Here is a 16,510-nt window from a genome sequence, read left to right on the forward strand (position 1 = left end):
TAGATAAACAGTATAAATAAACTTTGTATGAAAGAGAAAAAAAGCATACATTTACAGAGACACAAAATGGAAAACAAAAGTAAACAATAAAATACAATATTATACACACACACACAAGTGTGATTAAATTGCAAAGCTAACTGAATACACGTTTCTAAAATTAGTTATATTAATTACCGGTCAAATTTTAATAAGTAATTTTCCGAATATTGGAACATAGCACAAGCTATGTTCTATTTGTCTTTGTACTTCATCCTTGAAATGTTCAATAAGCCAGCACTTAATTATCTTAAAGCCTGATATCGAGTATTTCCTGTCTGAGAAGAAGGCTCTACACTATTAAAAGCTTTACCAGTAAGAGTCCTATAATAAAACTGAAATGAAACTCACAACCAGTGCATTGATGTCGAAACAGGTGTAAGTCTGACTGTGGTATTCTGAATGTCTTTGGGGTTTTTTTGTATTACAAACAACAGCTTCTGTTTTGCTGTGATGAAAAAAAAGTAGTTTTAATTATTATTATTTGATGAAAATATTAATAACATATCAAAAATTAAAACAAGCTTCCTGATTACTTTGCTTTGACTTGGTGAAGCTGGCACATTTAGGGGGAAAAAAAAAAGCTGTGATTCACACAGTTGTGACACCCCAAATTAGTTCTGGTGCAACCAGTTGTCATCAGAAGCCATCTAAGTAGTGAAATTGCACTGATCTGTGTGCCAATAAAGTGACCTCAATATGAATACATCTGTTCCTGGAGGACCCCAGAGCCCATACCTAAACAAATAACATCATGAGATCAAGGCATTATCAAAACAAGTCTGGGACAAAGTTCTAGAAAGCATCAATTAGGGATTTTAATCATGATTAAAATTGAATGAGGAATATGGCACAACCATGACTATGCCTAGAAGAGGCCATCTACCAAAACTCACTGGCTGGGCATTAGGCAGAGAAGCAACAAGATCAAGCATAATGCTCAATATGCTACCACCACCATGCTTCACTGTGTGGATTTGTGTTCCCAGGGTGATGAAATGACTCCTTGTGCCAAGGCCAATATTTAAATTTGAGTCTCATCAGACCAGAAAGACATTTCCAGGTTTGTTGGGTCTCCAACATGCTTTTTAGCAAACTCCAAATGGAATTTCATATGACTCGCCTCTCTTACTTAAGCCCAGCTTTGTAGAATGTCCGGCTATAGTGTAAACAGCTTATCCTATCTGAGCTGTGGATCTCCTTAAGAGTTTCCCTTGGCTCATTATTGTATAATTCAGTAGGAAACTAACCAACCAAATACTTTGTAAAGTATGTTACACTAATGTGCATTTCTTCCTTATATCAACATGGCAGACCCAGCAATAGAATTGTTTTATCCAACTCAGGGGTATCACCTCAGGTCCAGTCACAGAAACTGGCAGAAAGACTCAGTATATATTAAACAGATCTAATACATTGTAATTGAATTAGTCGAACAAATTTCCAGCTTTAATTCCTATATGTCCAGTATTCATTCCTATTTAAAAAATGTTTCTGTGGTTGACATTATTTGAGAGGAAATTTATGACAGCATTACAGTACATTGCATTGCAAATCCCAACTGTTCTCACCCATTCTGGATAAGCCAGTTTTCTTACCCACACATACCAGCTGGTACGCCAGTATACAGAAAGCAAGAACAGCACACCATCAAATTGCCAACATCCATTAATAATACTGCTACAACTAATAATACTAATACTACTAATAATAATAATTTATGTAACACCTTAGTACACATCTCTCAGATAGGTAGAGTATCTGTTGCATTTTGAACTTGTGATCTCCTGGCGACTAATAATCTAATCATTTAACATTCTATAATACAAGTAGATGTGTATAGAACTATATTATAAAAAAAAAATAGTTGGTAAAAACCATTCCCTTGGATAGACAAGCCCAATAATCATTTAAGGCTCTCTCTCTCTCTCTCTCTCTCTATATATATATATATATATATATATATATATATATATATATATATATATATAGAGAGAGAGAGAGAGAGAGAGAGAGAGAGAGAGAGAGAGAGAGAGAGAGAGAGAGAGAGAGAGCATCAATGGCATTAAGTGGACTCCATGGGAAAGTGCTGAATAAGTTTCCTTTATTAAAGTTTTTGGTAACTGGGCTCACAGAATTTGTTTAGCTGGTCGACCATGTTCAATTCAATTAATTTGTATAGCACTTTTAACAATGGACACTGTCCCAAAGCAGCTTGGCAGAAATATATAAATTCAGGATATAGATTTTAAATGTATGAATTTATCCCTGAAGCGCAACTCAGATAGTCTGCCCTCCAAAGCAGCAATCTTCTGCCTCATACAATGACAGAGCTGTGAGAACATTCTTCCTCAAACTGATGTTCTTCATAGAAAGGGGACTCTAAAGAAGTCTCTTTAGGTTACAGGTTTACTACAGGTTTAGTTTACTACTATTTCAGTGCACCTTGCTAACAACAACATATATATGCAGTTCATGCATATATATCCAGTTTGTGTGCAAAAAATAAAAATGCTAGTACAAAACAAATATGACACTGAATGACAAATTGCACAGTGTTTGAAACCAGACCAAATGGAACATCATGAAAAATTTAACAATGATCCCTGGAAACTGCTAGCACAGCATTTCCTGTCTCTAATTTCGAACAGAACTAATACTTAATGGAGGATTTTTTTTTTTCTTGATGATATTTAGCAAAACTGTGACAGTACTAGCAGATTGTGTTGGTCCTCTGCCTATTTCACGGACCGTTCCAATTAAATGTCGGGAAATAGATGTCATTTAAATGTCAAAGCCATTTCAGACTCTCCTGGTGTTCACACAAGCAGGGCTTCATAATTAAATGCACATTCATGGACCTCCAGTAAGACTAATACTTATTGTGCATGTGTGTGTGTGATTGTTGCTTTTGTATCTTAATTAATGTGTATGAGGTAAGACCGATTGACAGCTTGCATCAATGTTTCCAAAAGCACTTTATGTACCTCTGATATTGCAAGCATATGTAAACACCCTCAGTGTCCTGTAAGAAACAAAGTAGTTCCAATTAATGCCTATAAAGGTCTTTCTAATTCCAGTTAACACTTTGTCCTTTAAGGTTCCCATCAAAGTGAAGCTTCAGCCTGTCTGTCTTTCCCTCAACCTCTGTGTGTCTTTGGCGCTCACTTTCTTTCTTCTTTCTCTCCCCCTTTCACACAATTTTTAATGGCATATTACTGTTAATACGGTATTAAAAGCATTATTAGTCATAGTCACCTGCATGACTGTGAGTGATACACTTCAGTCATTTCTAACTACATATGAATGGATTAGTATTTGCAACTTACACAACATATCTCAGTCTGGCTCTGTACATACCAAAGCAATGAATGCCTGCTCTGGAGAGCAGAAATAACATCTGTCAAGCCATGTCTTCATGTTACCATGACAACAGAGGCAGAGGAATGATTACCAGTTTTCTTCCAGTTCTAGATGAATGGCGTCATTCAACTTCTTGCATGGGTCTGACTTGAATCAGTCCATTGAAGAGCAAAAAACATCTATATCCATTGGTCAGTCGATTAAGCTCTACCCAACAAACAATTTGCAAACTCTGTCTCATTGATTCCCCACTGCATTGAGGTCTGAAATAATAGCTGTAAACCCCATTTCTTGTAACATGGGAGGTACCACGAAGGGCATGGCTGTCTCTGAACCTGTAGGAGCCCTAAGCAAAATCCCATCCAATAATTTTTTTTGTACCTGCCCATGATATTTTCTAATGAATTTAGTTGGCTCTATTTTACAAAATATAAATAAATTAGTAGTCTAACTGAAAACACTTAGACCCTAACCAGGCAGTTACTAAGGATGAATGAATGAAAGCTGTAATTGCATGTTAATGAAGGTGGTTTTTGTCATGTTAGCTTCATATCAGACTTGTTCATGCAGGAATGAAAGAAAATCTGCTGTTTGCACAACTTTTATGTTGCATCGCCCAGAATCCTAGTAGCTTAAATATGTTTAAATGTAAAATACATTTACTTTCTCAAAGTACAGAAGATATACACTAAATGGGACACATATGATGCAATTGACAAGTAAGGTATAGTCTAGTATTTTTATTTCTAATACTGAAGATATTGTCTGCCCCATTGCAGCCCTGCTGTTATTTAATTTACCAATCCTTCTATTTGAACCACACTTTCTCCTCACCAAATATGTTGTTTATTAAGGCAAACTTGTTGACTGGAAATCGACAAGCTAAACTACTCTACACTCCATCATATATTCTTTGGGGCAAAAAGTTTAAGCAGCTGTACTATTCCTGTGTTGGGTATAATTCTTGCTTTGTAGGCAGCCTGAAAGGTCCCCATTCAGTCGAGCAGCTGCAGAGAACGTGATTCTCATTAAACAGCCTGCTCTCCTCTCTACACAGCCCTTAACAAGTGCCTCGTCTTTTTCCTGCTCTGAATAGGAAGCTGATTGGTGTCATCTTCCTGTCGGCTTGGCCCTGGTGAAGTCCAGCCCTTCTGATGAACCATTGATCAAAGGAGAAGGGAAAGAGGAGTGGAGGAAGAGGATGGGGAGGGAGGAACCCACCTGGAAGAGGGAGAGGTCATACATCAGAGATCAGAGCTGGTCCAGATCCCAGCTAGGAGCTCAATCAGGTCTATTGAGCCCTGTTCAAGGCTGCAGGAAGTGCAGACAGGGTGAGGGGTAAGCATGAACGTTTCTCTGTGTGTGTACACCTTCAAAATTCTGAATCTACATTAAAAGGCTTTCAGCACAATGAAGTTATTAGGTCGCATAACAGCAATGATGATAGAACTAGATGAAGGGCTTTTGTTGTTGCAGATTTGCAACCATTTATGTTAATCAATGTTACTTTGCTATGACCGATATTAGATAGATATTTTGACTGTCATGTTATTTCCATATCATCCCACATTTTCTGCCAAATTGCTGAGAATTGCTTACTTTTTTGGTAATTTCTGCTCTCACACAACATTTATCAAATTGGATACAAACTAATTTATTCGGTAAATTGTTCACAGATGCATTTTCACAAGAAATGCATGTATAGTGCATAAAAATCCAGTTAGTTCAGAAGAAAAAAACATTTGCATGCTATTAAAGCTCCTGAGTTTGTGTACATTTACGTATAAGGAGACTCGCTAATGTGAACCTCAATTGATTGACTTCAAATCATATAATTGCTGCAAGTTACTGCATTTTTACATGCATTATATTTATTTCAATTTCACATATACAAATTGAATGGAAAATTATGTGAAACTCATTTCATAATCATGAATTGAAACAAAGCAATCCAAAAGGAAATCCATATATTAGGACAAATCAGATTAGCCATTCAATTAGGACAAAAGAAATGGCACCCTACAACAGGAGGAAGAGTTAGTGTGTGTTAATGCTAGCTGGCGTGCGGTGGTCGAGCTGCATTACTGGGAAACATTTATTCACCATTTAGTTGCCATTTTATCATTTTAAGCTCTGCAAGCTTTGCATTTTATGGAGTTTTGTGGCCATCACTAAATAAATTAGCTTGGTATTTTATAGGTGATTGGCATTTACTAACATATGCACATAAGTACTGAGAAAATCAATGCTACAGAAACCTATGTAAGTCCAATAGGAATTTTTATTTGGCAAAGGCTACGAAAACATTTACAAAATTTTACTAGAAGATGAATGATCCAGTGTGATGAAAGGATTCAGGTCAGACCAGAGCAAATCGACACATTCAATCAATCAAACAAAACTCAAATGATTTCTTTCATTCCAAACTTAATGTAAATGATCCAACTCCAGAAATCTCTTCGCATCCATTCCCGTCCAGTCCTGTTCCTGTTCATCCCCAATACCAAAAGGGGATGAGCTCCATTTGCTGGGTTCATCTTTCTGACCTCTTTCTGTTTCTCCTTTCTATCTGTTCTTGCCTTGCACAGTGTTTTATTAATCTCTCTATATTATAGCCTGGTGATCTTATGGCTTGAACGCTTTATATTCTGATAACTTAAATGCTTGGTAACACATCACAATAGAAACACCATGCATAAACATGAGAGGCACTGAAGACTGTTGCCACTGAGAAAAAGTTATGATGGTCCAGTGATGGCTTTTTCAGTGTTTATTACTGTCCTAACGTGCCAACAGGAAGGAGATATATGAAGCCAGATTTACAATGATATTTTGAAGAGCTCAGAAAGCTTTTCTGGTCTTATTTCACCTCTGTGGATGCATTTGTTCTCTCTCCACTTCTTGCTATAATTGCAAAAGCAAGCTGTCTAGTTTAACAAATGCATGTCCTAGACTTCCACAGGTACACATGTGCATTGGTATTTACTGAACTCAGTGTCCCCACTCAATCCTCATCCAATATTTGCTGTCTGAGCAACTCCCACACCTCAAGATGCAGCATTAACCATGCAAGGCTGGCTTTGAGCTTTAATCTTCAACACGGTTCAACAGTAAGGACGGAAGAAAGAAAGCTTAGAGCAACTCCAGGACATGAAACATTGATGGCCATTCACTGGCTTCTGGCCATTTGAGATAACAATATTTATCACTACTCCCCCGGCCTACACTGTTCTTTGGGAATTGGATTTACTGATAGCACTGCTTAGTTATGCAATATGAGCTTGATGTGTGCTTGGAATAGTTTGCCAATAAGAGAAGACAAGAGTGTTTCAAATTGTCGTTGGATGGTGTTAGTAGTGTAGCACAGGTTTCGTTTTTTTCAGATGCTCCTAAAAGATTAAGTAACGTAAGTAAAGCATCCCTGCTTCCTGCTTTGTACGCAAATTGTAACAGGAGCTTTGTATCTGGCAAATGTGGGTGGATAGTATTGAAGGAACATGAGCCTCGAATGGATCTTTGAGAGTCATGCTCTCACACACACACACACACACACACACACACACACACACACACACACACACACTCTGACATTCTGCTACCATTTGTAAATAATATACACACACAGCCAGTCATGTATGATTCCAATTCTTGTATCTTTCCAGTGGCAGAGTAGCTTGGTGGTTAGCATGTTTGTTTCGCACCGTCACGGTTGGGGGTTTAATCCCCGCCTCCGCCCCGGTGTGTGCGGACTTTGCATGTTCACCCCGTGCTTTGGGGGTTTCCTCTGAGTACTCCGGTTTCCTCCCTCAGTCCAGAGACAGGCGTTGTACACTGACTGGCATTTATAAATTTTCCATAGTGTGTGAATGAGTGTGTGCAGTTATGCTCTGCAATGGGTTGGGACCCTCTCAAGGGTGTCCCCTGCCTTGTGCCCAGAGTTCAATGGGATAGGCTCCAGCAGGACTTCCATTCGGCTAAATTATGAGTGGTGTAAGAGCAAATTTCTGAGTTGTCTTTTTTGGACAAACTCTTTGACAAACTATTATTTGTTTCTTTTACCACAGTGCTGTTGAAGCCTCGATTCTATTTGGTCAGAATGGTCACTCAGACTGTAGTTTCAGCTGCAAGGCAACTCACAAGTTTATATTAATGCACTGTTTTAATACTTAATAATGATAGTTTCTATGGTAACAGCTAAGGGACTTGTGTGGTGGATGTTTCAAGTAAATAGATTGTTAAAATGTGTATGTAATTGTTGATATGGCAAAATTTTCTGTGAGGAATAAACATCTATTATAAATAAATAGGAAGGGGGGAGGAATTAGGAAGGAGTCTCCAGCGTCAGAGCTTTGTAACAGTCAGAGTTAAGGCTTTTTTCCACCAGGGGAATGTCTTCAGGATGGAGGGCTTTGCGGTTTCTCAGTAATGTGGCAAGCTGCATTTTGTTGTGTTACCTCAAGAGAGAAAAACATATGGATAGAAAGTATTACGTGTCATTCTTTAAAAAATGTCAAAAATTTAATAATTGTAAAAGGAATGGAACACTTTGGAAAGTGCTGTTATTGGAAAATAATCAAATTTGGGATGGAAATAGTAGCTCTGCTTCATGTTGAGAAATATGCCACACCGTTGGTAATCATTTTCATAATACATCATGCTTAAAGTGTTTAATTCCTTACCTATCAAACACAGAACAAAGTCTGAAACATTCATGCTGACAGAGTGACATTCCTCTGTAGTCACACAGGTATGCAATTCTTTTTACAGGAGTTTTACTGAGGTGCACGTTAATGAACAGAAGCAGCATGGAAACAATTTCACCATCACCCGACGACACGTGTAGATGAAGACAACATGGATGAGGGAGCAAAAAAACAAGGTTAAGTGTCAATGGCAAAGCATTTGAATAAACAAACTCATGGCACTTGCCTTGGTGAGGAAGAGTAGCATCCTCACCAAGGTATTCTGTAATAATAATGGAAAGATGTGAAACATTCTGCAAGCTGTGGCTTGGGTTATGACAGTGTCACAATGTTAAGCTGTTTCAAAAAAATAACTCAAGAGTGTGGTTTGAAATTCGTTCATGGCACAGCAATAGAAATAAATTAAATACCAGGGAAAAAGCAGTAACACAAAATTCCGTCTTTTGGATTATGATTTTAAAAAGACCCAGGGGAAATATAGAATCTGTTTTATCCTTTTTTCTATTTCTTTTTTTAAACAGAAAGCCTACAAAAAGGCTTTATTTAATACCTGAGGAAATCAAAAGATGTTCTTACGCAGTGATGGCTGGTCATTATATTATAGGAGAAGGTTAAAATATAATATCTATCAATAGCTTAATAATGAAACTATTATAGCTGAGCAATGCAATATATCATGAGGATCATCAATGGCATAATAAGAATGATGTGGGGCAAATTATTAGACATGAACACTTAAACATAGATACACTGTAAAACCCGATAATTCATTTAACTCAAAAAAATTGAGGAAACTAATAACCTCAAAATTGTTAAGTTGATAAATCAATTTCTTTAAGCCAAATACACTTAAATATAACAAAAATTTTACTAAAAATTTGTAATTTAAAATAAATTGTTGTTATATTTAAGTGTATTTGGCTTAAAGAAATTGATTTATCAACTTAAAAATTTTGAGGTTATTAGTTTCCTCAAATTTTTTGAGTTAAATGAACTTATCCGGTTTTACAGTGTAGGCAGCTTCATTATGGTTTACATACCACGTTTCCTCCAAAGACCATACATGTTAAACAGAAAAGCTAAAACCCTTTCATTTAAATCATAATAACACCAAACTTACAGTTCTGTCATCTGTCCTTTTGTGCTATTTGTACTTCGATTGGACAATAAGTGCTTAGTTTACCTACTTGTTGTATCTCCTCCAAAGGCATTTTGGGGAAAATCAGATGATAGGTGTCAAAGTCTGTGTAATGACACAACTGTTACTGATGGGCTGCATGAATCTAGAGGCTAAAAAGAAATCAGTCCCAGCCTTGCTTCTTCATGTAATTCTGTGTATTTTTCTTATGGCCATTGGTGGTACTGGTGCATTTGGTTCCCAAAAAATCCAAAATAAATCCAAAATCTGCTTTAAGCCCTTTGTTAACAGCAAATAATCTGATCTGGCCAAAATGAAACCCTAGAGAATGAAACCCTATATTTGATATCTTTTTCTATTTGAAAGGCAGAAAGGGCTTAGCCCTGCTAGCGCATTTATAGCAGCCACCCATTCTCACAACCAATATTATTTCCACTAGAGGAGTTCCTAATGGTATTTTCCGAAGGAAATTGTTTGTACCCTAGAGAGGCAAGTAGTAAAATTCTCCCTGATTAATGTCATCACCTATGTGTCATTAGGGCTACGGTGACAAACCAAGAGGCCAGAGCATCCTCCTCTCAGTGTTGAATTTAGACACCCAATGGATATGAATATCCCCATGGAGATGGAGGGTAATCCTATCCTCATCTCATCTAATTACTACCCCCACCTCCTTCTCTCTGTCGCTCTCTCATTAGGTTAGAGGACAGACGATGTGGTTTAGGTAGGGGGCCAAGCGTCTCTCACTTTGGATCTGCGACTCAGTGATTGCACTCTAAGGCCTAAACATCTTCATCATTTCCTGATGGGTTTCCTGTAGAGAGCTGAGGAACAGATGGTGGATGATGAAAAAGGATTCACTTTCCTTGAATGATCGCTCTCACTTCTCTTTTTTATACTGTTTGCCTTACCTGTAATCTCCTGATGCCTCTGTCTTATGAATCGTTTCCCTTTAACTTTACTTTTGCTTCTTTTACACAATTCTCCACCAATGTCTCCTAATCCTGAGGTTGTCCATCGAGAGAAACTGTCTAGTCCAGGGGTCATTGATTTGTGGACCAAAGTCTAAATATGGATAAAGGCCCTGTTTACACTAGTGCGTTTTCGTTTTAAAATGCATAACTTTTGCTATGGTTATGCCTGTCATCTACACTACTCTGGCTCTACAAGACTTTTGGAAACGCCGAAGACGTTTTAGTTTGAAAACTCCATGCTCGCGTTTCAGTGTAAACAGACCAAAATGAAGACTTCTGAAAACGGAGGCATGGCTGCCCACATTCGCCCCCTGATTGGGTTTTCTGGATCATTGTGTATCCTTCCCTGATTCGTCAAACCCCTACCATATGACCATTACGCTACCTTGATCGTATACACAACAACACGGAGACTGAACCGCAAGCTTTGCTGGCTTTGTCGTCATTCTTAGCAGCCATTGTGCAGTTAAACACTGCAGCTGCCTACATGAGCAAGAGGCGAGCTACGATTAGAGCAATCGGCAAAATATCTCATTTCAAGCGGCATGAGCCCTACATGGACCGCCAGTTTGGACTAGCAACCAACTTCCTATTTACACTTGTATGCGCATGCCCAGTGTGCATGAATGGTCAAGCCCTTGAAATCTTTTATTCTTTCTTAACAATTGCTTGAAATTTCATAGTAAAACCTTCGTTCCACAAGGGACAAGATCAAGAACCAGAGAAGAGATTTATTAAGAGATTTTGAAGGCTGTTAGACCATGTTTCTGTTTTATTTCCTAGAAGCCCATGTCTTCTTCTTCAAACATTGGCAGTTGCCTGTTAATCTAACATTAAAATGTTCCTGCAGCTGTTTCTTCTAAGTAACACTTACTTTTCCAGCCTTTTGTTGCCCCGTCCCAACTTTTTTGAGACGTGTTGTGACCATCAAATTCAAAATGAACTTAAAGTAACTTAAGTAAATTTCCTCAGTTTAAACATTTGATTTGTTTTCTATGTTCTATTGTGAATAACATATGGGTTTATGTGATTTGCAAATCATATCATTCTGTTTTTATTTACATTTTACACAGTGTCTGAACTTTTTTGGAATTGGGGTTGCACCAATTATAGGAATGAATACAAAATAATGCTTAAAGTTCTATCCTCTTACAGTGTAAAAAATAAACCTCCTTTTCAAGCCCTTTCCTTTAGCACTCTCCATTTCTATTTCACCCCGTCCCCCCCCCCCCCCCCCTCTCTCTCTCTCTCTCCCCCTCTCTCTCATTCTCTCTCATGGGAATCTAATGTGTTTGTAAGAACAAAATGAATTTCCTATGGATATATAAAGTAGAGGAGGGGTGATAAGTAGAGTAAAGTCAGCAGATTTCATGCAAAGATATGCTGTGTGTCGGGATAATAATGGATAATAGAATTGAGCCATGGACCCACACACGCGCACACACACGCACACACATTTTAAATTATCATCCATTTTCAAGCAAGCAATGAAAAAGCTGATAGAAGGTTATCTCTCTAACACACAAATAGAAAGACAGTGAATAGTCGTTACATATTGTGTTTTTCAATTGACACACACTGTACTATGATCATATCTAGGATGGGTTCTGAATCATGCTGCCAAACACTGGCCTTGTGAGAAAGAAAACAAGCCTTTGCTGATCAGACACAACACAGACAGCTTGTGCTGCACACAGGTTTGTAACATTCGCAACTCACAAAGACGCCTCTTCATCAAATACTGAGTTACATAACAGGGTACACACACGCTTGTAAAAGCTTGTATGTGAATGTTGCACAGAGGCCATTTTGTGCTGTCACATGCAGATTCACCTTGGCAGAGAGAGCTGGAAGCCTTAAAGCTCCTTACAACTCCACCCTGAAACACATTAGAAATGTTTACTCTGAAATATTTAGTGTTTCGTGAGTCTGGTTCTATTTTGTTGCTTGGTGCTGTGTTTTTGTTATTTTGATCAACAAGACAGCGGTTGTGGCGTGCTGACATCACAGGAGGACAATCTGAAAAAATGTCAAAGATCCTACACATAAGTGATAACCATCATGTTTCTTTGTTAGCTCCTAAATACAAAAGAGCAAGAGCTTCTTTTCTCACTCAGCATTTTTCATCAACATTCAGCACCATGTTAATGAGAAATCCAACATAGAAACAGTTGAGACTTTGGTGCAAACATTGGACTCAAAGTTCCAGAATGCAGTGCAGCTACACAACACAGCTGCCCTGAGTTTCAACAGAGACTCGGCCAGTTATTGATCTACGAGATGGCAATGGCGCTGATGGCAGTATTAGCATGAACGTTGATCTGTTTGAGCAGAGTGTACAGATGATGAGGTGAGATAGCAGGACAGACTAAAGGACTAAAGCTCTGCTGCATTACTCTCGTTATGTGGAGATGAAGCAAGGGCTAGTCAAATGGCATTGTGGGCCATTTAGGACACTTTAACCAATGTGAATATAGACAAACATGTCAATGAAAACACGAATTTAAGCTAAAAAATATATTCTATTAGTTCTATTCAAAATAAATCTCGGATGCCATTAATGATTACGTCTTCATTATAAAGATTCATTTTCAAGTAGTTCAGGGTGGATTTTTCCTTTAACATTGGCAGTTTAGACAAATAACACAATGGTCATCTCTCATCTGGAGGATATAAAGATTGTAGTCTCATCTTATCTGTAATAATTTCTCTGTTTACCATTCCAGAGTCATATATAAAAATATGGGTTAGGGCTTTAGCTGTTTACATAAACCATCTAAACTAAAGCCATTCCTTTCACAAAAAAGCCCTTATAGGAAATAATATTGTGTTCGAGTTATCTCTACATATTAACGGAAAATATATCAGCCCACATGCTGAACGATACCAATTATATTCAGCATCAATGATCGAAGGTAATTCATTTACCTAAACCCAAATGCAATGGCAGTGATTCGTTTTTGATGGCACTTAAAAGTTTCCCTTTCCTAAGGAAAGCTTTTATGCAACATAATTATTTCCTTTCCTTTGGTGAGGGAAAACCAACGGCTGAAAAAAATGTCTCAGAGAAAATCAGATTTACACGATTTTTTTAATACTACATTTTACAAATGTAGTTTTTTCATGTAAAACAAAGACACTGGGAAAGTATTTCAATTTCATGACACTGGCAAAGTAATTCAGTTTCTTCTTAAACAATTTGACAAAATTGCAAAATATGTCATTGATTAGGGGTTACAAACGTCTGCCATTACATCATTATACATCCTGCTTTTTATACGTTTTCCAAGACCACACAGTGTAATAAAATTACCTAACATCCTAAGGGTTTCATGGTTTCGGCATTCTAATGACACTAATTGATGGGCACAAGATTACTTAATAGCTTTAATAGCTTTATACAGTGGATATAAAAGTCTATGCACTCCTGTTAAAATTGTACGTTTTTGTGATGTAAAAAAAATAATAATAAAAAATTAAACCAAGGCAAGTCATGTCAGATTTTTCTACCTTGAATGTTATATAGCAACCAACAAAATTCAAGTGAAAAACAAACAGAAATATTTTAGAAAAACAAAACTTACAATAACCTGGTTGCACAAGTGTGCACAGTCCTTAACTTTGTTAAAGCACCTTTTGCTTGTAACACAGCACTCAGCCTTTTTCGGTAAGAGTCTGCCAACTTAGCACTTGATCTTGATTTGGCAATTTTATTCCATTCTTCCTTGCAAAAATGCTCCAGATCTATAAAATTGCGATCTCCTGCGTGCAGCCCTCTTCAATTCATTCCAGCGTTTCTCAATAGGATTTAGATCTGGGACATCCGAAAACGCTGATTCTTCTTCAGAAGCGATTCCTTTTGTTGACTTGGATAAGTGCTTTGGGTTGCTATTAGGCTGGAAGGTGAAATTTTAATTCTTCTACAGCTGTCCAACAGAGACCTGCAAGATTTGTGTCAAAATAGATAGGAATTTGGAGCTATCCATTATGAGTAGAACCCCAGTCCCAGCTGAAGAGAAGCAGCCCAATAGAATGATGCTGCCACCAGCATGCTTCAGCATGGGTATGGTGTTCTTTGGGTGACGAGCTGTCTTGTTTTTGCACTTTTTAGAATTATGCCCCAAAGGTTCTACCTTGGTCTCATCAGACCATAACACATTCTTCCACATTTTTGGGTGATTTAGGTGGACTTGGATGTTTGTTTGTTTTTCCATGAGAAAGTGCTTCTTTCTAGCCACCCTACCTCATATCCCATACATGTAAAGAATACAAGAGATTGTTGTCACATTGAGAGTGACCAGTACTTGCCAAATATTCCTGCAGATCCTTTAATGTTGCAGTAGCTCTTATGGCAACCTCCCTTATAAGTTTTATTCTTGTCCTTTTGTCTATATTGGCTGGACGTTCTTTTTTGGTAACGTCACAACAGTGTCCCATTTTCTCCACCTGTTGATGATGGCCTTCATGGTGTTCCAAGGTAAATTCTTTTGTACCACTATCTTGATTGATACCTTTCCACAATGAGATCCCATACATGCTTTGTAAGCTCTTTGCCAACCATGGCTTCAGCTCTCAGATAAAAACAAGAAGATGTCAAGAAAATCCTACAGCAACAGCTGGTCTTTATTTGGGGTTAATCAGAATCACTTCCCTGATGGCAGATTTATGATAATTACTATTGAACATGAATTTGAATGTGATTGGACGGTCACATTCTCCATTATAAAATCGTGCATACACTTGTGCAACCAAGTTGTTGTAGGCATTCTCTTTCATTCCTAAAACTTTTCAATTAAAACATTTTTTGCTTGCTATATCACATTAAAGGTGGGGGAAAAAATCTTTTATCATGGTTTCATTTTTTACATCACAAAACCATGCATATTTAATTACGGGCGTTTACACTTTTTTAAAAATCATCACAAACTGGGAATTAACTCTGGTTAACAGCATAACCAGTGTTCTAGAGGGATAAGTGATATGGTCAATTACACCGTGAAACCTTTTTTTTGCAATTGAAACACGTACAGTTGGAGGGACCACATCTGGAGTTCTTCACGAGACTGGATCAGAGCGCGCAAAACGTATAGTGGATGATATGTAAATTCGTGCACAATGCAGCCTTCTGAGAAAGGACAACTGATTAACAAATGATATATTGCGCGCTTGGTGATGTGTGCAAGATACACACAGTTGCATGGGATTTTGCATGTAAAACTGTAACACTGACTGGCACGTGATGCTTACGCAACCGACAGTTCAGTGTTCACTGGTGCGCGACAACATTTTCCCCAAAAAGCAATAATAATCCCAGCCCTTGTTTTTTATTATTATTATTGTTGTTGTTGTTGTTGTTGTTGTTATTATTACTTTGTTTTGTTTTCTAGCTCTCAAACACATAAAGCGCTTACCTTTCCGAATGAGGTCTTCGATATCCTGGTCGAACCCCAGGCGGTGGCATTTGCTCCACAGGCCCATGTTGGTGGAGTTGTACTGGCGGCTGCACTCGTCAGCGGCGCTCATGGCGAAAAGCTGCCGTCGGTTGCGCGTCACGAGCAGCTTGCCTTCCCAGCGGTCGAGGCGCGAGCGGCTGGCGCGCAGCGGCAGGCTGTTGTTGGGAATGTAGATGAAACCCGGATCCTTGCGGCGGCTCGAGAAGCTTCGGCACCGCTCGCGATAGCGCCTGGCGTCCGTCTCGTACCAGTGGTCGGAGCACACGGCCACGGCCAGCATGCCTAGCGCGCACAGGGACAGAGAGAGACCAGCGTAGAGCAGCAGCTTGCCGGCGGCCATACTCCTCGCAGCTTTGTCGCGCGTTCTCTCAGCCGCCTTCAGCACCACGAACAGCTTCGGTTGGCGTGCGCGCGCGAGTCCTCGTGCTCAGCTGTGTGCATCACCTCGCGACACACAAGGCAACGCAATCTGACCTCTAGAAATGTCGGGACGCGATAAATATCCGTCCGTGCACTGGATTTCGCTTGTTTTGTTTATCTTGAATGGAAGAAAAGACGCCTATAACCGGACCATCCGTAAACGGGGTGGTGGGGGAGGGGACATCCAGTACCTTTAAAAAAAGGGGGGGGGGATCAACAATTATAAAACAACTCTAAATCATGCACGAGAACCTTCCATGCACTATTCCAACCCATAGACGACAACAAAGCAAACAAATAACATGATAGTCTGACTTGTATCCTGTATTTTCATTTCATTCTAAATGATGTTGCATTGAATAGCTGAAGAGGAGCGTAATCGTGATGGCCAGAGAGGATACCAAAGCAGAGCAAATGAAT

General features: G+C 38.6%; 1 protein-coding gene across 1 annotated transcript in view; it reads right to left on the minus strand.

Annotated features, from left to right (window-relative positions):
- tmem178bb (transmembrane protein 178Bb) overlaps positions 1 to 16,510 on the minus strand; it is a 114,196-nt gene that overhangs the window by 97,073 nt on the left and 613 nt on the right. Inside the window, exon 2 of the mRNA XM_017494888.3 lies at positions 15,629 to 16,281. Within this exon, the coding sequence (XP_017350377.1) occupies positions 15,629 to 16,010 (382 nt within the window). The 5' untranslated portion in view covers positions 16,011 to 16,281. The remainder of the gene's footprint in view (positions 1 to 15,628; positions 16,282 to 16,510) is intronic.

The sequence above is a fragment of the Ictalurus punctatus genome, chromosome 19, assembly GCF_001660625.3.
Source record: "Ictalurus punctatus breed USDA103 chromosome 19, Coco_2.0, whole genome shotgun sequence".
In the NCBI taxonomy this organism is placed as follows: Eukaryota; Metazoa; Chordata; class Actinopteri; order Siluriformes; family Ictaluridae; genus Ictalurus; species Ictalurus punctatus.